A 21,172-nucleotide genomic window follows, 5' to 3' on the forward strand; every position below is an offset into this window, starting at 1 on the left:
TGCCACATTATAATTTGACTGCAGTCACACCCAGTAAGACCTGGGATCACCTGATAGTTTAGATAAGTCTTCTCGGGGTGACTCTATACAGCTGTTATTTTGTCTGTATTATTTTCTGTTAAATACATTCAGAAATTGTTTTCATATAGCTAGAGACGGTGAAACCTTGGTAGCTACCACAAAAACCAACCAACCAACCGACCAACCAACCAACCAACCAAACAAACAAACAAACAAAAAACCCCAAACCCCTAAATCCATTAGAGATGATTTATTTGAAAACCCAGAGATCCGATGTGTTAATTTATGATTGTTAAAATATCAAGTACGTATTTGCTGAGATATATATTCTCTTCTTTTGGATAACTATGCATAGACCCTAATTATAATTAAACCTTGCTTCATGAGAATGTAGTTAGTATAGAAGAGTGAATGCTTTTCATATCTTGTATTTATGAACTATGATATTCTGGTTCTTTTTTGGGTATTCTATAAAATGAGTATCCCAGACCTGGAATTTGAACGCAGGAATAGCTAGTTTCCAGTCTTTGCCCATAAGGCTTATCTGACTCTCTACTAGAGAGTGATGTGTTTTGAAATGATTCAACTAACCTATCATCTTAATGGACTCCTCATAGAGGCTTGAGACAAGACTGAGCATCACATTCTTTACCCTGACTCTGGCAGTGACTTCCCACCTCATTTGTAGTAGAACCCACAGTGTTGGCACTGATCTTTGTGGATGACCACATCTTTGTTTACTTGAATGAGACCTGAGCTTTTGCTTCTTTTTCTGACATCTCACTGATTTCCTTTCATAAAACACTTTCAATTGTTTTTGAAGTTTTATCATTAGTATTTGCTTTACTATATTAATTTGATTATGACTAACTCAATAGGATCTTCCTGATCCAGTTCAGACAGAATGTCAGTCCCAACACCTTTTCATGACAGTATTCAGGGAAATGGCTGAAGTCTAAGAGTGAGATCATAAGCTAACCTCTCTGATCTTAGGTACTAGCAGAAGAAATCTGCTAGCCATTTGGTATGCTGCCATGCTGTGGTCTATGTGATGCATACTTGGAAACATCTTGGTTCAGAAGTAATGGGGAAATCACACATACTACCATAGTGATTAGAATTTAGTACTGTCATCATCACAAATACTATACTGTGAATGTTAATGGAAGCATTTTTATTTGTGTTTGTAAATTTCTAAGTGTTTTATTTTTTTGCTAGCACTTAGAAATCTTAATAATAATCTGTCAGTTGGCTTAAAGCAAAATGGAAACCAAATCTTCAGGTTTCAGGCCCAGCTGCAGGAAGTGTATTTGCAGATCACTGTGAGATACACATTTCCGCTTCTAGCAAACCACTCTTGTAAACATTTTAATTTTTTTTTGTGCTCATTTTCAATTCCACATTTTCTTCTGCTTACATGCAAGGTGGAAAGAGTAGATTGTCTTTGAAAATCATCAAAAAAATGCCAGTATTAAATCACTGTCACTAGAGGTCTCAATTAGAAAATCGGAGCATTCCAAGCTCTTTGATTTATTTTTTACCCTATGTACAACACAGCATCAAAATAAAACTTCTGTAAGTTCATTTGTTCATTTTCTTGTTAAAAATAAGACAAACAATATTACTTGTGTTAATGCAGTGAGTTGAAATAGTTTAACATTGAAGATAGCAAATTTTTATGGTAAGAATAAGAAAACGGATTGTTAGTAGCATCACAGTAAAGTGTTCTTACCAACTTAAACCCAAGAGCAGAAATGCGTCTGGATTTGGCTGCAAATTGCACAGAATTCTTGACTTCATCTAAACAAACAGCAGCACTCTGCCCCTCAAAACTAAAATTATCAAGACTGGCAAATGTGTTGGCTGTTATCCTCTGTCTTTTGGAAATGCTTACCCTCTTGAAAACTCATTTCATAAAGCTGAGCCTGCATCATGTGCAAAATCAGCTGGAGATCTGTAATCAAATTATGCAATCAATATAGATCGAAAAAGTGGATAGAGAAGACACATGGGAATATTGTGTTAGACAAAGTTGAAGGGGCACAATAAATGTGGAAGGACTGAGGGGTGAGCAGAATACAAGAGAGAAAAGAGGATGGAAAGAAAACAAACACTACACTTTATGTCATATATATCTTTGATGTGTTCTATAAATAATATAAAAACAAAAAAAACTTGTGGAGGGGAATGAACCAGAGGGAGAGGAGACCAAGAGGCTGATGGGAGGGCAAACGCAAGCAAAGCATTGAAAATGTCCTAGTGAAGCCCATTATTTTGTATACTAAATTAACCAAAAGAAGACATTTTCCTGAGTGTATTTACACATTTTAATAAAAAGTAGAATTAATATGTTTCACAGACCAGAATGTGTCCTGAACGTTTAGGTTCATCAGTACTAGAGAGATCACTTTTCTACTAAAAAATTATGCCCTAGAGAAAAGCACAAGTTAAAAATAACAGCAGTTTCAAATCTACCAACTATAAAATGTAGCATTGGATAGGATAGTATTACAAATTAAAAAGTGACAGAACTCCTCAGCTTCTTCCAGCCTTTCTCTAATTGAACTACAGGGGTCCCCAAATTCAGTCTATTGATGGGATGTAAGTATCTGTGTCTGTCTCAGTTAGCTGCTTTTTGGGCCTTTCGGAGGGCAGCCAAGCTGAGGAGGAGGGCGATCCCATAGGAAGACCAGTGGACTCAACTAAGCCAGACCCCTGAGATTTCTCAGACATTGAACCACAACCCAGGCAGTATACAGGACCTGGTCCAAGGTACCCATACACACATATACAGCAGAGGACTGCCTGGTCTGGCTGCGGTGGGAGAAGAGGCAGCTAACTCTCAAGAGACTTGAGTCCCGAGGGAGTGGGGAGACCTGGAGGATGAGGTGGGGCGGGGGAATCATCCTCTTGGAGACAAGGGGGAAGAAGAATAGGATGAGGAACTGTGGGGGGGGCAGACTGGGAGGGGGGTAATGAATGGACTGTAAAAATTAAAAGTAATAAAAATATGACAGAAGTACATATATATTTTAAAACATAAACATTTAAAAGAAAAATTCCAAATGAAAGTATTAGAGAGAGCAATGACCAAGTTACCAATTAAGGTAAGTGACTGTATGTTGAGCATAATTGTTTTCTTATGTGATTTTAAGTGTTTAAGTGATCAAACAAATTTAAGAAGCTTCCCATCATGTATATAGCTATGTATTACTTTAAATTACTTTGGGGAAATTGGTATAAAAAAGAATCTCTCCAAGTATGGTGGCTTGCATCTGTTATGAGGAACAGAATTTCAAGGCTAGCTTCAGCTACATAGAAAGTTTGGTGCTAGCCCAGGCTAGCTGAGACTCTGCCTCTAAAAAAATTAAAACATAAGGCCAAGAGATTTTGACCACAATTATTGTTGTTATTGTGGTTACTCTGAGACAGTTACTAAGACTGGCCTCAAACTTGCAATCTTCTTGCCTCAGTTTATCAAATGCTGGGGCTAAACCATAAGAGCGGGAGCTACCACACCTTGTTGTTGATTGAAATTATTTTGTCAGTCTCTAATACAACAGAACCAAGTTGTTTGACTAGTAATATGTACTTCATTGGGGTTATGATACGTATATTTGTAATCTCAAATCTGGTGACAGTGAGACAGGAAGGACCCTGAGAGCTTGAGTTCTAGACTAGATTACACAGTCAGATTCTGTCTCTCTTCCTCTCTCAAAATTTAAAATTTAGAGACCAAACAACATGAATTAATTCTAGAACCCTCCCTTTCCCTTACAAGTGTCTGAGTTTGAGCTGTGTGATGTGTGACTGCCACCTGCAGATCTAGCCCCTTTCCCTGCTTCACTGCACAGGCCTCCCTGGCCTGCCTGTTTCCCAGCTGTCATTCCCTTCAGACCTTGCACAGGGGCCACATTTCCCTGATACCTGCTTGCCTTCTTTACCTCGTGCAAGTCATTGTTCAAGTGTCTTCTACTCAGTGAATTTTTCCACGTCAAAACATTTATGGCAGCTGCTATTTTCGAACTTATTATTGTTATTTTATACTCTTTTTTATATTTTCATACTTATTATTTTGGACTCCCTGACTAACTTTTATATCCACTTCTTACTAATAGAATGAAAGCTCTGGAATATTCAGTTTTTGTTTCTTTAAGTTAGGTCCCAAACAATGTAGGCTGACTTTGAGAGGATGAGTTTGCCTGCATCAAGCTCCCAGGTGCTGGTATTACAGAAGTATATCACCACACCAAGTTTATGTGACATTAAGATTAGAGCCCAGGGCCTCTTGGATGCTAGGCAGGCACTCCATACCATTTCCCAGAGTATTTGGATTTAGTGTGATTGTCTTATTTTGCTGTTTGAGTACGACATCCTAAGCCCTGGAACATAAGTCACTTAATAAGTATGTGCTCAATGGATAAATAGATAAATTGCTGTCCAGTCACTTCTTTGGTGACACATTATTACTTTTCATAAAACAGACAAATTTGTGATATAGCCTTCCCCTAGGCACCATTGTGTTTAAAGTCACTTTCCCTGAGCCATCGTGTCGATTTATGCTTTCTGAGGATGGCACATCTCACTATGTCTTTGTTTTTAAGACCAGGAGGGTAGTAACTTTTCAGTGCCAAATTCTCTGTTTAGAATAAGGTGTTTCTCGGTCTGATGGAAGGTAATTCTGTCTTTGGAAACATTTAAGCAATATGCAAGTTATTCCTTTTATTGATTATTATTATCATTACTATTACTAAGTTTGTGACAAGGTCTCATTCTGCTGCCCAGGCTAACCTCATACTCATGTGTCTTTTTTCCTCATCCTCCCAAGTAGCTTAGATTACAAGTGTGCACCACAATGCCATTCTGGTTATCACCCTTGGCAGCTATGAACTGTCCTTACTCTCAATGTTGATAAGTACCACCATTTTAACACAAATGTCATTCTTTGTTCTTTTCTGTCACTTACTTCTTAGGTGCAGCTCGTGTATACAACCAATATTCAGGAACCCAATGTCTACAGGTATGCTTTGGTTTCTAATTAATAACTTCACAATTAAAAGTTATCAGGTAATTTATTATTAATACTTGACAATTTGGTTTGTAAAGATTATTATTGGATTTCATCTATAGTATGCCTTTTCCCAGGGTCTTTGAGTGGTGGTAGAACCCTTCTACACTGACTCGGTGGCCTCTCAAGGTACCTTGCCTCCAGACAGATATCCAGACTGGGGTTTGGGGGCTATCTCTCCATTTTCTTTACTACCTTAAAAGGATAAAAGTGTCAGAATCAGCACAGAGCATTGACACTTCAGTTCCAGGTGTCATTCAACAGTGCTCAAAGGAGAAAGCACACCGAAGAAACGTAATCAAGGGTCCAACAATGGCAGTACAAGGACCAAGGCTATATGAAGACAGCAAGGGTCCATCTCAGACAAATGAATACATAATTCTACTTTCCAGGTCTGCTCAAAGTTTAGGTAGTTGGTGGAAGGGTTTCCCCTTTAGTAAATGTTACATGTAGAATAGATTCACTTGTTAAGTCATTTCTCCAGACCAAAGCAGAATTAGTCATCTAAAACAAATCAGAAACAGAAAGGCCACCTCTTTTATGTTTGTCTCTTTAATCATAACACACACACACACACACACACACACACACACACACACACACACACACACACACACACACACACATATATATCCCTTTTCTTAAGGATATGTACTTGTTACAGAGTACTCCACTGTACTATCTGATCATAGTACATAGAGCAAACATAGGGAGCTAAATCAGGGAATGGACTTGAACTATGGGAAGTCATCTTAATATGTGCCACTTGAAGTCACTTTCTTCTGTGGTGGGAGTGAAACTAGTCTACTTATAAACATGCTACATATTTATTCCAGCTTCCGGAAGTGGTAGGTGATTATTTCTCCATTGTCTTTACCCTTCTATCCTAGCTAAAAACAAAACAAACACAAACAACAAAAGCAGTGACTGAACTTAAGAGGCTCTCAGCAAATGTAGGTTTTATTAGGATGTTTATAGAAATGTATATGAATACTCAAATATGTAACATGGAAACCAGTTCAAGCATCAGCTATTTTCCAGTATGCCTGGCACTGAGATCAGTTATTTGGTCATGATACTATTTTATGGTCATCTTCCCCTACAGCACTGAGTCACTGGCCTCTGTCCCTTTTCTTATTCTGTGCTCTGTCAGTTAGGGCCACGCCATTTTTGCAAAGGCTCAGATACTTGCTCTCCTCAAGTTTATAGCTTATTCTACATGCAGGCCCTATGCCAACAGACTATCCATAGCATGCATGCATGTATATACACACACGCAAACACACACACACACACACACACACACACACACACACACACACACACATGTGTGCAGCCTCATGTCAGATTGCAAGTATAAACCATAGACTGTTCATGTGAACCTGAACACTCCTTAGATCCACTATCATGCTGCCATCTGTCTGTCTGTCTATGGCATTAGTAATTCTTTTAGTAAATCTTATCCAAATAGCAGTATACCTTAGGATCTCCCCTGAGCACCAACTCTTAACCTTCATGTTCTAGGGACCTGTCTCTGGTGGTTGGATTTTCCAAGTTCCAGGCCAGTTAGCTATCATGGGCTTTGACCAGCAAGAAGTGCTAGAGAAAACAAGAACGGCAGAGGAAGAGTAGGAAAATGCAAGGCACTTGCCTTGTCTTGGTGCTTGACTTTCCAATGTCTTTATCAGCAGTGGTATCTCTGTCAGTTAAAGCATGACAACCTGGTGTTGTTGCAGCACACTGAACAGAGGCATGGGCTCTCATGATGTTGTTATGCATTCTGTCCTTTAAGCACAGGGGTGGTGATAGCTTGCTGCTGGGGGTTTTTGATAACCCCCGTGTCTTCTGTTTTGCTTCTTAGCTCTCTCACCATCTGTGCAATTAATTTTCTATAACATTAATTCCATTTTAAACGCAAACTTGCTTATATTTTCTGGGCTGGAATACTTTGACTGGTACATTTCCATTACCAAGACATACCTACAATGGAAATGTATGTGAGAGAGTAATATAAAACCCTTCCATAACTATGTTTGGAGTTTTATAAATTTCCTAGGTGATTGTAATTCTGAATCATGAACACTAGCATGCCCAGAGAGAATGCTAAACGCAGAAGCTAGCTTCCCACGTTTGTTTCCACCATATACTCTGGTTTGCCTAAATGAGTAGCACAGTGCTCTCAGTATCCCTTGAGAGTGTGCTTAGTAGCAACTGTGACAGCAGCAGGAAGATGTTTCTTTTTGTTTTTTTTGGTTCTTTTTTTCGGAGCTGGGGACCGAACCCAGGGCCTTGCGCTTCCTAGGCAAGCGCTCTACCACTGAGCTAAATCCCCAACCCCCAGGAAGATGTTTCTAACCACTGTTCACCAATAGCAACATGGCAATAGTTTATAAACATTATTTATCTATTACCTGAGCAAAAGCAGACTTTTGGTAATAATGGGAGGAACCATTCACAAAATATAACAGAATTAAACAAAAGAAGCCTCAGCATGATGAGGCTCCTTCCTTGGAAACCATGCATTCTGTGCATTCTTTCAGATACATGTATTGTATTTGAAATCTCCAAATCCCAAAGCAGCTTGTGGCTCATGGGATAGCCAGGGACCTTTGCTTTCTTTAAAAGGCCAGGCACACATCAGAGGACTCTACTTTAGGTTCCTTTCAAGAATATTTCCTGTTTGGGCTCGAGTTTGCACCATCAGCTCTTCAAGTTCTTATTTCCTATTTAGAATAATGGATTGCTGAGTCAGCTGATGTTAGAGAATCTTGACAATGACCTTACTTCTTTACATGTTATACACGGACTCTTGTTTAAAAGAGTGTGGGCATTTTTTGAGCATGAACAAGTTTTCTACAATTGTAAGGTGATGAGGCTTTATGAATAAGCAGGCTCAGATAAAAAGCTACATTTGGAGCTGGGAGATAGCACTTGGTAAAGTGCCTGCTATGGAAGGGGAATTTTCATATGGTCCCGAGGCCTTGTTTCTTAAATTTAACACTATATGTGCAGTTTTAGCAGTCTCATTTTATTCTGTAAAATGGGTGAACCATAATTTGACTATAAGACCATTTAGTTTACTTTTTATTTGCTAAAAAACCCTGTATTATAATGAACTCTTTTGTTATACATCTCTCTTGCTATGTTTGTGTGTGTATGAACACATATATCCCTAACTTTTCTCTTTTTGTCTTTTAATTAACTTTGAGTTAGCATAGGTGTTTGTTACTTTTCTGTTGCTGCGATAGAATTTTATGACCAGCACAACTTTCAGAAGAAAGTATTCATTTGCGCTTATGGCTGTGGAGGGAGAAAAGTGCAGTGTGGCAGTGAGACACGGCAGAAGTGTACAGTGGTAGGAGGAAGTCGCTGAGGAACCACTTCTCAACCACAGCACAAAACAGAGAGCGCCAACTTGAGGGCATGGCTATAAACTCTCAAAGCCTGACCTTAGTGTATACTGTCCTCAGCTAGGCTGACCCTTCCAATAATCTCCTCCAACAGCAATCACCAGTGGGGACCGAGTGCTAATGGGGAACATTCCTCTTTCAAAGCACCACAGCAAAGCTAGTAGGTTTCACTATGGTATTTTCTCCACCCCCATCTTTATTAACTTGAGTATTTCTTATTTACATTTAGATTCCTCTTCCTGGTTTCCTGGCCAACATCCCCCTAACCCCTCCCCCTCCCCTTCTATATGGTTGGTCCCCTCCCCATCCTCCCCCTATTAGCACCCTCCACCCCAACAATCATGTTCACTGGGGGTTCAGTCTTGGCAGGACCAAGGGCTTCCCCTTCCACTGGTGCCCTTACTAGGCTATTCATTGCTACCTACGAGGTTGGAGCCCAGGGTCAGTCCATGTATATAGTCTTTGGGTAGTGGCTTAGTCCCTGGAAGCTCTGGTTGGTTGGCATTGTTGTTCATATGGGGTCTCGAGCCCCTTCAAGCTTTTTCAGTCCTTTCTAAGATTCCTTCAACGTGGGGTCCCATTCTCAGTTCAGTGGTTTGCTGCTGGCATTCGCCCTCTGTATTTGCTGTATTCTGGTTGTGTCTCTCATCTACATCCGGTTCCTGTCGGCCTGCACTTCTTTGCTTCATCCATCTTATCTAATCGGGTGGCTGTATATGTATGGGCCACATGTGGAGCAGGCTCTAATGGGTGTTCCTTCTGCCTCTGTTCTAACCTTTGCCTCCCTATTCCCTGCCAAGGGTATTCTTGTTCCCCATTTAAAGAAGGAGTGAAGCATTCGCATTTTGATCATCCTTCTTGAGTTTTGGTCATCCTTCTTGAGTTTCATGTGTTCTGTGCATCTAGGATAATTCAAGCATTTGGGCTAATAGCCACTTATCAATGAGTGCATACCATGTGTGTTTTTCTGTGATTGGGTTACCTCACTCAGCATGATATTTTCCACTTCCATCCATTTGCCTATGAATTTCATAAAGTCATTGTTTTTGATAGCTGAGTAATAGTCCATTGTGTAGATGTACCACATTTTCTGTATCCATTCCTCTGTTGAAGGCATCTGGGTTCTTTCCAGCTTCTGGCTATTATAAATAAGGCTGCTATGAACATAGTGGAGCATCGTCTTTTGTTATATGTTGGGGGCATCTTTGGGTATATGCCCAAGAGAGGTATAGCTGGGTCCTCAGGTAGTTCAATGTCCAATTTTCTGAGGAACCTCCAGACTGATTTCAGAATGGTTGTTCATTATGGTATTTTCATACATGCCATTATACTTGCTTTTATTCTATTCCTCCTTCATTGCCCTTTCAAGTGTTCCTGTTTCCCCTCTCGCTACTTTATTTCCTCTCCCCAAATAGTCCTAGTTTATGTTTTCATGTCTACGTTCAGGTTTTTGTAAGATGTAGACTTAAAAGTAAAGGTGCTAAACTATAGGGTATTTATTTACATTTGAAATGTTGATAGATTATGTCTTGAACAGGGTTTTAGAAATCTATATAAGATATACATATATATGTGCACATATACATATATATGTGTATACCATGTATACTTATAGGTATTATATATATATATATGTGTGTGTGTGTGTGTGTGTGTAAAATTTTGACTAACACTTCATATTGCCAAGTTTTTAAAATTGTGATTAATAGGTTAAATTTTCTCATTTAAACTGTTTAACGATTGATGAACTCATAAGATCAAACATATTTTCTTTTTCTTTTTTTAATTAATCACTTTATTCTTTTAAATTTCAAATGATATCCCCCTTCCTGGCTACCCCTTCACAAACTCCCCATCCTATCCCCCCTCTCTTCCTTTCCCCTTTGCCTCTATGAGGGTGCTCCTCCACCCACTCACCCACTCCCGCCTCACCACTTTAGCATCTCCCACAATGGGGCTTCAAGCGTCCACAGGACCAAGGGCCTCCCCTCCCTCTGAAGTCAGATAAGGCCATCCTTTGCTACATATGTTTCTGGAGTCCTGGCTCCTTCCATGTATGCTCTTTGGTGGGTGGTTTAGTTCCTGGGAGCTCTGGGTGGCCCAATTAGCTGATATTATTCTTCCTATGGGGTTGCCATCCCCTTCAGCTCCTTTAATCCTTTCCCTAGCTCTTCCATTGAGGTCCTCCAGCTCAGTCCAATGGTTTGCTGTGAGTATCTGCATCTGTATCGGTCAGGTGCTAATAGAACCCCTCAGGAAGTAGCCATACCAGGCTCCTGTTAGCAAGTGCTTCTTGGCTTTAGTAATAATGTGGGGGTTTGGTGTCTGCAGATGGGATGGATCCCTAAGTGGGGCAATCTCTGGTTAGCCTTTCCTTCAGTCTCTGTTCCATTTTTTTGTCCCTGTCTTTCCTTTGGACAGGAACATTTCTGGGTTAAAAATTTTGAGATGCATGGGTGGCCCCATTCCTCAAATGGGTTGTGTGTGTGTGCCTATCTACTGTAGGTCGTCTCTACAGGTTGTAGTTTCCCTTTGTTGTATTTTCAGCCTAAGGTCATCCCTGTTGGGTCCTGGGAGCCTCTTGCTTCCCTGGAATCTGGCACTTTGTAGTGACTACCTCCAGTTCCCCATCCCCCAGTGCTACATGTTTCTATTCAATTTCCTGATCCGGTGTACTTCCCTCCTGTCCCTTCCAATAACTGATCCTAACCACCCTTTTGTCCACTCCCCTCCTTCCTCCGTCCCAGGTCCCTTCTTCCCTTTACCTCCTTTGATTGTTTTGTCCCAGTTCTACATTGGACTGAAGCATCTACATTTTTGTCTTCCTTCTTCTTAACTCCATAGGGTTGTGGGCTGTATATTTTCATATGTTGATGTGAAGCATAACTAAGAAATGGCTGTTTATAGGCCTAAATATAGCGCAAGACAAATGGCTATAAGCTTCTGGACATACAACCTCCCACCCTCGCCACAATCATTGAAGCTCGTTAATTGACCAGCCTGGCAGATTAAGTTGAACACACAGTTTCCTTTTGGGACCTTCCATTCATATCTATAATAATAAACATTTAAATTTATCTTTCTTAAACTTATTAAAAATATAGCTCATGGGGCTGGGGATTTAGCTCAGTGGTAGAGCGCTTGCCTAGGAAGCGCAAGGCCCTGGGTTCGGTCCCCAGCTCTGAAAAAAAAGAACTAAAAAAAAAAAAAAAATATAGCTCATATTTACATTGGTTTGCTTTTTTAATATATAGAAGTTTTACAAATATTTTGAATATGGTTTAACTATAGTAATTTTGTGAAACAGATGTTATTAATAAATTTTCTTTTTTGTTTCATTTCAGAGGTTTTTAAACAAACTTTTTATTTTTAAATTAATTTTTATGTATATGGATATTTTGCTTGCATTTCTGTATGTGTAGCATCTGTGTTTCTGATGCTCATAAAAATCAGAAAACCTTGTTTGATCTCTTGGAACTGGAGTTACAGAGAGTTGTAAGCTGCTTCGTAGTTTCTGGGTAGGTAGGTCCTAGGCAGGTGAATGTTTACATTAGTGGCAATGTGTGATGACAAAAATCTCTTACATACAAAAGATTGGACCTTCTGCTGGACTTGACAATTAGTACACCTCAAGGCCACATAAGACTGCTATCCAGCTGTATACTCAGCCTGTTTGTTTAACTAGTTTTTAAGAGAACGACGTAACAACCAACCTCCCTTGCCTTGGATTTCCCATGTAATCAACTTTAGCTACCTAAGTAAATGTGTAGTTGTAATCCTGAAGTTATGTACTGCTGACCCAACAGTACTGTATGCATGTTTGTTTTGATAGTCATTTGCTGAAAACAGAACAAAGATGCATGGCAACCTTATAAAATGGATATCACCATAAATGTTAAGTGAAGCATATGGATATTGTTTGATAGCATTGGTTTGTTTATTATCTGGGTCATTTGGGGTCAGTTTGTGTTATGACTTCATCCTTATAAAACTCTATTACAGGTTTCTGTACAGCATTTCCCATCCTTTCCTCACACAGTGCTTTCTGTGCTATTTAAGAAATACACAGCAAATACACTTTGTTACGAATGATGGAAGACACAGGTAGAGCAAAGTAGAGAATTCAAACTTAGGCTCGCTCTGGGTCAGATGACACCACTGGGAAGTGCTTTATTGATTGCTGTCCATAATGCAACAGTGATGAATTATTGGTAGCTCTGAGGTTAGTGTTAATGTGCTTAAGGTGATGTAATGAAGCAAATATACACATTTTCACATTTAGTAGTAATTTCAAATATGTACAATTTTATTACCTATAAACCTCAACTTGTAAATTAGATCTCTAGACACGTATCTTCTACTTTGGTTGTCTGGCCTACATTTCATTTCCTTCCCCCATTTTTGCTTCTAGAAACCATTGTTTTGTTTTATATTTCTATGTATTTAATCTTTCTACATTCTACAGGTAAGCATGCATGTACAATCATGCAATATTTTACTTTTTTCTTATTTAATTTTATACAGTGTCCTTTAGGCTCATCTATGTTAAATAAAAAAAATGAAGATCTGTTTCTTCTCTAAGGCTAAATTATATTCCAGTGTTTATGTCATCCATTATAGTTTAACTGCCCTAATTAATTTTCTCATCCACAGATATTTTGGTTATTTACATATTTTGGCTATGTAAATAACACTGTAAGGAGCGTAGGAGTACAGACTTTTTTTTTTTAACTGTGTGTCAATTTCATTTCCTTCACAGCAGAGTGCTGGGTCATATGGTAGTTCTATTTTTCATTTCTTTGGAAGCCTTCGTATTGTTTCGCATGGCGACTACACCAACTGCACGCTACCAACGGTTTCCTTTGGTTTCATTTCTCTATTCTTTTGCCTGCATTTGCCTCAGGCTGTGATGGGTATGAAGGACTATATCATGGTAATATTGATTTGTATTTTCCTGATGATAAATGAGTTTGAGTGCCTTTTTGTACATTTGATGACTGTTAGTCATCCTTAGAGGAATGTCTATGCAGGTTTCATGGTTACCTTTAAAACTTTTCACAGTGGATGACTTATAATTTTAAATTTCTCTATTAAAATGCTTGCTATGTCTTTACAGCTCTGTTCTGAGGTTTCTCATACTCTATTAATTGGAGGCATGTCCAGTGCTTTCCATAATACACTTGAGAAGAAATAGGTTATGTATGTATGTATATGTGCATGTATTATTTATTAAGTTGATCAAAATGAAACAGATACACAATACAGAGAGACCTTACTTAAAAATTTAGAGTAGCAACTATACTTAAAATACTTCCTGTCTCTGGTTTTGGATTCATATCAAATAGATTAGTATGTAAAATTGCATCCTCTGGTATGTTATATGTAACTTAACATTTATTTGATTTTTTGCTTTTTCCTATTCTCTCTGTAGTGAGGTCCAAGAGCCAAAACAATCAGTCTTACCTCCTAAGACTTCAGCAGCTGCTCAGTTGGATGAGCTCATGGCCCACCTGAACGAACTTCAGGCCAAGGTGGGTACTGTGTGCATTATGACGTCTCTGGGTTCCAGAGAGGCTCGGTAGTGTTCAGTATTCATCCCCTTATTGGGAATTTTAAGGTGGTATTCATTTTCTTAGACTACATATAATTCAGTGGAGAAACTCATTTGTGCATGAAAGATGTGTACAGTGTTCCAGGCCTTGATCTGGAGCATTTTGGATTGTTCTTGGTATAGTCATAGAACTCTGCAATATTTTTAGAAGAATTAGAAGAAAAGGCTGGTGATTTTCCAATGAGTAAAGCCAAGGTATTTTGAGAGGTTAAGCAGATTTTATCAGAGCAGTTGTGATGGGAGTTAGAATGGATACTTGAAGAATACATGAGACCTAGATAAATATTGCTAAGAGTTAGAGTCCCAGGGGCAAAGACTGGACCTAAGGCATGATCTTGCAGAAGGGCTGTTACAGACACATGCCTGAGCAGGACTCCAAGACCAGTGGGCAGTCTGGGATGGGACAAGGGAGGCCAATGTAGGAAGGATAAGTTCTGAGCCCATACGGAGATAAAATCTGCTCTTTGTTCTTGTCTGTAGAGTGAAAATGACAAGCACATGCATCCTGGCAGGAAGCAGAAAACAGATAAGGAGCCTTAAGCATTTATCAAGGAAGTAGATCTAGAATTCTTAATACAGAGAATCTAACCATTTTAAATCTGATTGGAAATTAAGATGTATACCCATGAAATCAGTATGAGATGTTTAAGGCAGACTGTTAAAATATGTATGATAGAGGGAGGCAGGGATGAGATATGAGACTCCCCAAATCCCCTTCACTGTCCTGGCACACAGTAACACATAGTTTTTGGAGGGACATATGAAAAAATGTCACAGACAAGGTTCTTTGATGGCTAATACTTTACAATTAGCTGACATCTACGCTAAAGTTGAGTGAACTGACACTTTGCACTGCATACTTAATGCTAGAACAATAATCATTAGGAAATTTATGCTGTGTTTTCTTGTTGATTTAAAGTGCATCTTGCTGTATTTAAAATTTAACCTACAATGTATGGTTTAAAAACAATCCACATACGTTATATAAAATTGTAAGTAAAAAAATACAGGAAAACCATTTCCATGCTGTTTGTCTCAGATTGTCCCATTCTGCCCCCTGCAGGTCATCAGGATATACTGCATTTTACATATGTATCCAGAAGTATTTTGGAATATGCAAGCAAAAATATGTAGATGTGAAGAATATTTTTACTAAGTTATTTTTCAAATGTAAAATCAGTAACTCATTTGGTACCTTTAGATATTAACCCTGTGAATAGATACCTCATAAACACTAACCTCCATTATATAAAACAGAGGAAAGAATTTTGTTTAAGGATCAATCTTTTGAGGGAAATGAGCATTTTCATGGTAAAGTAATATGAGGCTATTCCAGACAGTGAAGATTAAATAACGAGAGGCCTGCAGGCGGATATTGTCCAAACCATTCAGAAGAATTTTGGGAGCCTGCCCTCTTCAACAATAAGACTTTTAACTGTGAAATAGAAAATGCAATTGGTCCAGGGACTAAGCCACTACCCAAAGACTGTACATGGACTGACCCTGGGCTCCAACCTCATAGGTAGCAATGAATAGCATAGTAAGAGCACCAGTGGAAGGGGAAGCCCTTGGTCCTGCCAAGACTGAACCCCCAGTGAATGTGATTGTTTGGGGGAGGGTGGTAATGGGGGAGGATGGGGAGGAGAACACCCTTATAGAAGGGGAAGGAGAGGGTTAGGGGGATATTGGCCGGGAACCGGAAGGAATAACAATCTAAATGTATATAAGAAATACTCAAGTTAATAAAGATGAAAAAAAAAAAAAGAAAATGCAATTGGGAAGACAAAGTAAGGGGAGTTGGATGTGAAGCTTTGAATATTGATGGTAAAAAATTGATGAGGAGGCAGTGGAGAGACACTATCTGATAAGATAAATGTTAAGTAAATAGATGGTAGCAGCAACCCATGACATGAAATGTTGAAGGAAAAAGGGGTGTGTGTGTGTGTGTGTGTGTGTGTGTGTGTGTGTGTGCGCGTGCGCGTGTGTAAAACTGGCTCCAATGATTCGTAGTAATTGATTTGGATCTGTGTTTGAACAAATCCCATCATAAGTAGAGTTCTAGGTGATCTCCATAGGTAGATTCCCATCAGGCCTCTCTTTACTGGCCTTCAATACCACACAAACCATTACAAAGTGTCCTCCACATTTGCTTTCCTTAGTCTCAGCCACACTCACCACCTTAGTAGACAAATCAAATTTTGCTGTAAAGGCCCTAGATAATTTTTGCTTTTCTCTGTACAGTCTTCTGTGTGTTCAGTCTTAGTCCTTCTGCTCTGGCTCTGTTGATCTTGTAATTTTTCTTTTAATATGCCAAATAGTTTTATTCTTTGGGCCTTCTCTCTGTGTGAAGCAACATTCTCACTAATATCAGTATTTCTGAATTCTTGAGTACATATGCTCAAGTATCACTTCCTTAAAGGCAGCAGTCCTTAGTCAACTGAAACTCACCACACTACTCCAGCCGATCACTCTCATATAACCTACGTCTCTTCTTTATCTGACGTCAGCACATGTTTATTACCTGCTACTCATAGAATGAAAACTCATGAGGTTAGACGCTCAATATGTTTATATATTGCTTTATAACAAGTTCTTAGAATGCTGAGTAGAACAAATGAGGCGTTTGACAATTAAATAAATAAAAGGAAGAAATAACTAGTTTTCACCTGGGCAACTGTAAGACCTACAAAGACTTAACTTCATTCACTCAATTTTGGCAGCCAGAAGATTTACAAATGAATGACAAATGATCAGATATTATTTGGCCAAGGAATTTAAAATGAAATAGAAATAAAAGTGTTTTTATTTGTGTTCATGTTGGGTGCCTTCAGCACCTTGAAGGGAGGTTAGGGGTAGACAAGATTAGCCATTGGAAGTGACCTGATGGGTTGTAGAGTAGATGTCAAAAGAGTAATGGTGCACACAGGCTGATTCTCTTTGCGGTTCTTCCCTTGTCCTAGGTTTCAGTGAAAGCAGATGCTAGCAGGAAACCCTTGCCAGACAAGCAGAATCACAAGGCATCTCTCGACTCAATGCTTGGGGGTTTGGAACAGGAACTACAAGATCTTGGGATTGCTACAGTCCCCAAGGGCCACTGTGCTTCCTGCCAGAAACCAATTGCTGGGAAGGTGGGGCAGCATGTTTGTGGGTGTTCAAGGATGGGTCTTTCAATTTATATTATAAGATGTTGGAGTGTTTGTTACCAATCACTGACTGCTTACAGTAATATGAACACTGAACTGAGTGTTTTTTAATATTCCTGCATTTAATACTTGAATCAACCTGTTAAGGAGGTTTTTATTAGAGTGCCATTTGCAAAAGCTAGGAAGTGAGCAAGAGCTTACTCACATTGGATGGCAAGACTAAGGTCTAGTAAATAAGAAGCAAAGGGAACATTTAAGTCCAGGACAGTATAGCTTCCGAGTTTGAATTTCTAATTCACTGCCACTACTGAGATTACCTTTTTTGCTGCTCCCTTTCTTCAGACATTCTTGGACTTAAATTTATTCAATGCAATTTCAACTAAATGTAACTTTAAATTAGAGATACCGAGACTCTGAATCATTATCACCAAACCCATGGCACAGAGCTTTCCAATCTGACTCTGGAATGACGAGACACAAGGTGCTCAGATCTGAGGAGTAATATCTGCTTGGCTTCTTGATCAGTCTGCTTATCACTTTTACTACCCTATAAGCATGGCCACAGGTGGTCTGAGTGCAACCTATGTCTGAGCCTTGTAATTGTACAGCTCAGGCAGGCAGTGTTGTCTATATGAAATGCAGCATGCAGAGTGCCCTCTAGAGGTACATTCTGCTGCACTGCCATGTCAGGCTTTTTGATGTTCCTATAGGTGATCCATGCGCTGGGGCAATCCTGGCACCCAGAGCACTTTGTCTGTACTCACTGCAAGGAGGAGCTTGGCTCCAGTCCCTTCTTTGAACGGAATGGACTAGCCTACTGCTCAAAAGACTACCATCACCTGTTCTCTCCACGCTGTGCCTACTGCGCTGCTCCCATCACAGATGTAAGTGAAGCCCTACCCCTGCCAGTTTTTGTGCATGAAGTCCCTGGGCATGCTGTACAACTCAGAAGCTTTCTAACACCTCTCTGTGTGTCCTGTTTTCAGAAAGTGCTGACAGCAATGAACAAGACATGGCACCCAGAGCACTTCTTCTGCTCTCACTGTGGAGAGGTGTTTGGTGCAGAAGGTAGGAGGGGGCTACAGCAAACTCCAAGGGAGGGAGATGGGAAGGCCAACAGCACTGTTCCTTGGGGACAGCTGTCTGCTGAGTTTTGGTTCTCAGCACTGTCACTTAAAAGCCCATTTCACACCTAGATGTCATCTATACCTTTCCCCAACATTACTAAGTTTTGTTTATATTGATTTTTTTTAAATTAAAGAGTGAAAATTTATCATTTAAACACAGACTGTGGCTTCAGTAGATACCTTGGTAGGTGAAGCATTTGCTGCACCAATATGAAGAAGGCCTGAGTTTGAATCCTAGGATATGCTTAAAAGCTAGGCTTGGAGCACAAGCCTGTGACAGCAGGTGTTCTCACCAGAGATGTGAGGTGGAGAATCTCGGGAAGCCTGAAGTCCAGACAGTCAAGAGACTGTCTCAAGCATGGAAGGAGAGAGCTGCCACCTAAGGTTGTCATGACCCATATACTTGAATCATGGTCCATGCACCATGTACTCACACAAACATGCAGGCCGCCTCCTCCCCAAATGTGTCCCTATCACTTAAATACACCAGCCTATTCATTCCCCTTGGAATTAACATTTGAATTTCTTTCCTCTAGCTTAGTTTTCAGTGTCCTTATCACTACTTTACCTGGTAGAACTGTGAGATCCTATTTAACACACAGCCGTATTGGTAATACTTCTGTTCCTTTTATTTTGTTGGTGATCTGGCAGTAGAGGCCCACCCTCCCGCTCCAGCCAGACATGCTTTCTGTCTTCCACTAAGCAGCAGTCATCTGGTCCTTCTCCCCAGCTACCCTCGGAAACTGCTGTTGCTGCCTTTCTTCCCAGACCCTCTGTGTTCTGGTCTCCATTCTTTGCTAACTCCATACATGTAGAATGTATATCTGAACCTTTATAACCTGTGCCCTCCTTCCTTAACCTCTCTCTGCCTCACTTTACCCCCCTCCTTCTGACAAGGACCCTTTTCACCCTGATGACTTTTTGTTGTTGACTTGGGGGACTTTTTTAGTTTTATGGTGTTTGGTGGTTAGGTTTGATTTTTGACCCACAGAGTTTAAGCAGGTGGGAGAGCTTGGGCAGGGCAGGGCTGGTGCAGCCGCAGGGAAGCCCTCATTTGCCAGCTTTTCGTAATTTTCTTAATTAATTGTATTCTCCCCGCCAGTGGAGGACTTCGCTTAGTTCATAGGTGTGCTAGAGCACCCTGAGTCTCTACTAAATTCCTTCAGGTAATCCCTGTGTTTTGTGACAGGGTGAGACATCTGATCTTCCAATAGCTTTTGAGTCTTTGAGCCAATCTTGTCATTGTCAATCAATGTCAACTTTACATTCAGTTGCAAGCGTGCTCATGCTGAGGATGCCAACAGTGAAAGTGGGTGTTCCTTTCAGTCTTAGTTCTGTCTTCTTAGAGACCACTCCTGTAATTTATTCAAAACTAAACCACACTCTTACTGATATTTTCATAGTGACATCCCCTTCCCCCCTTTCTCCTGATTCTTTTATAATGTAGATGATTTCTTACATGTTTTTACACTGTCACCGCCCTTAAGTCGCCTGAACTTAGAAGTCCTTGGGAATTAAGTTAATATATAGTGGGGACTGTTTGCACCCATCACTCTTAAGACTGAACTCTGCTTCCATAGTCGGGAGGTTTCATTAAGACTTTTTCTCATTCTATCCATTTTTATTGTATTTTTATTTTGTATGTGAATTTGAACATGCTATGATGTACATGTTGAGATCAGAAGACAAGTTAGTTTCTCCTGCCAGGTGGGCCTGTGATTAAACATAGGTCCCCATTTACCCGTGGGCCACCTCACCAACCCTGTTTTACCTTTTGTATGTGACCTCGTTTTAGCTGCTCGGAAAGATTTTTTTTTCTGAAATCTCTTGAGACCCCCTTTCCTTTTCTGTTGTTTTGTGTTTGGAGCAGAGTGTCATGTATCTCAGGTTGGCTTCTGACTTAGCATATCTGAAGATGATGACTCCTGATCCTCTTCCATATACCTCCCAAGTGCATATTGATGCAGGAGGGCAACCTTAGGTGTTATTCCTCAGCTGCCTTGTTTATTTGTTTGTTTGTTTTTGAGGTGAGGCCTGAAAGTTTGCCAGGTGGAATTGGCTGTTTGTCTATTAAGCCCCAAGATACCACCTGTTTCTGCTTCACAGTTCTGAGATTACAAATATTTGTGTCTCAGTGTCACCATGGCTGCTTTGTTTCTCTATTGTTTGGTGAGTTCTGGGTATCTGAGTTCCTTGTCTTGTGTTTACAAGGCAAGCACTTTATTGACTGAGACATCTGCCCTAAACTCTAACTAGAAAGTTGAAGGGATGGGATTCGATTTCATTTCTCATTTCTGCGAAGTTCCACATCACAGTTTTGCTAACAGATTTTAACTGCTCTTTGACTAATGCTCAGTTCTTCTCCTGATACTAGACCATGTTACTTTCTCAGCACCAACTTATTATACTTTACTGGACAACAGAGCCTGATACAGTAGCATTGACATAATTATTTTAAAGTGACTTGTCCGTTCACTGGAACTTGTTCAATACCCTTAATAAATCAGTATGCCTTTCACTTCTATATTGCACTTTAGTTAAGCAACATTTTTACTGAGACAGCCTAAATCATACTATAATGTGTCATATTTGAATGTATAAGTAGATATAGAAATATGAGAATAAATTACAATTAATTAATAATTAGCTATTAAATGAATACTGTCTACTTCAGAATTCTTTCCTCTAACCATCACAATCATCATCTTCATCTGAGCAGGGAGGGCTAACTTGCTTGAGACACTAATTGAGCTTGTTGATTATTGATATTCCTTCACACAAGGAGGGGCTAA

The 21,172-nt window shown here is 39.7% G+C and overlaps 1 protein-coding gene across 1 annotated transcript in view; it reads left to right on the plus strand.

The window, feature by feature from the left end:
• The window catches only part of Lpxn (leupaxin), a 31,190-nt gene that overhangs the window by 6,340 nt on the left and 3,678 nt on the right, over positions 1 to 21,172 (plus strand). The window contains exons 3-7 of the mRNA XM_032891675.1: positions 4,995 to 5,041; positions 13,931 to 14,030; positions 17,071 to 17,238; positions 17,964 to 18,137; positions 18,240 to 18,321. Of these exons, the coding sequence (XP_032747566.1) occupies positions 4,995 to 5,041; positions 13,931 to 14,030; positions 17,071 to 17,238; positions 17,964 to 18,137; positions 18,240 to 18,321 (571 nt within the window). The remainder of the gene's footprint in view (positions 1 to 4,994; positions 5,042 to 13,930; positions 14,031 to 17,070; positions 17,239 to 17,963; positions 18,138 to 18,239; positions 18,322 to 21,172) is intronic.

This window comes from Rattus rattus, chromosome 2 (genome assembly GCF_011064425.1).
Source record: "Rattus rattus isolate New Zealand chromosome 2, Rrattus_CSIRO_v1, whole genome shotgun sequence".
Classification (NCBI taxonomy): Eukaryota; Metazoa; Chordata; class Mammalia; order Rodentia; family Muridae; genus Rattus; species Rattus rattus.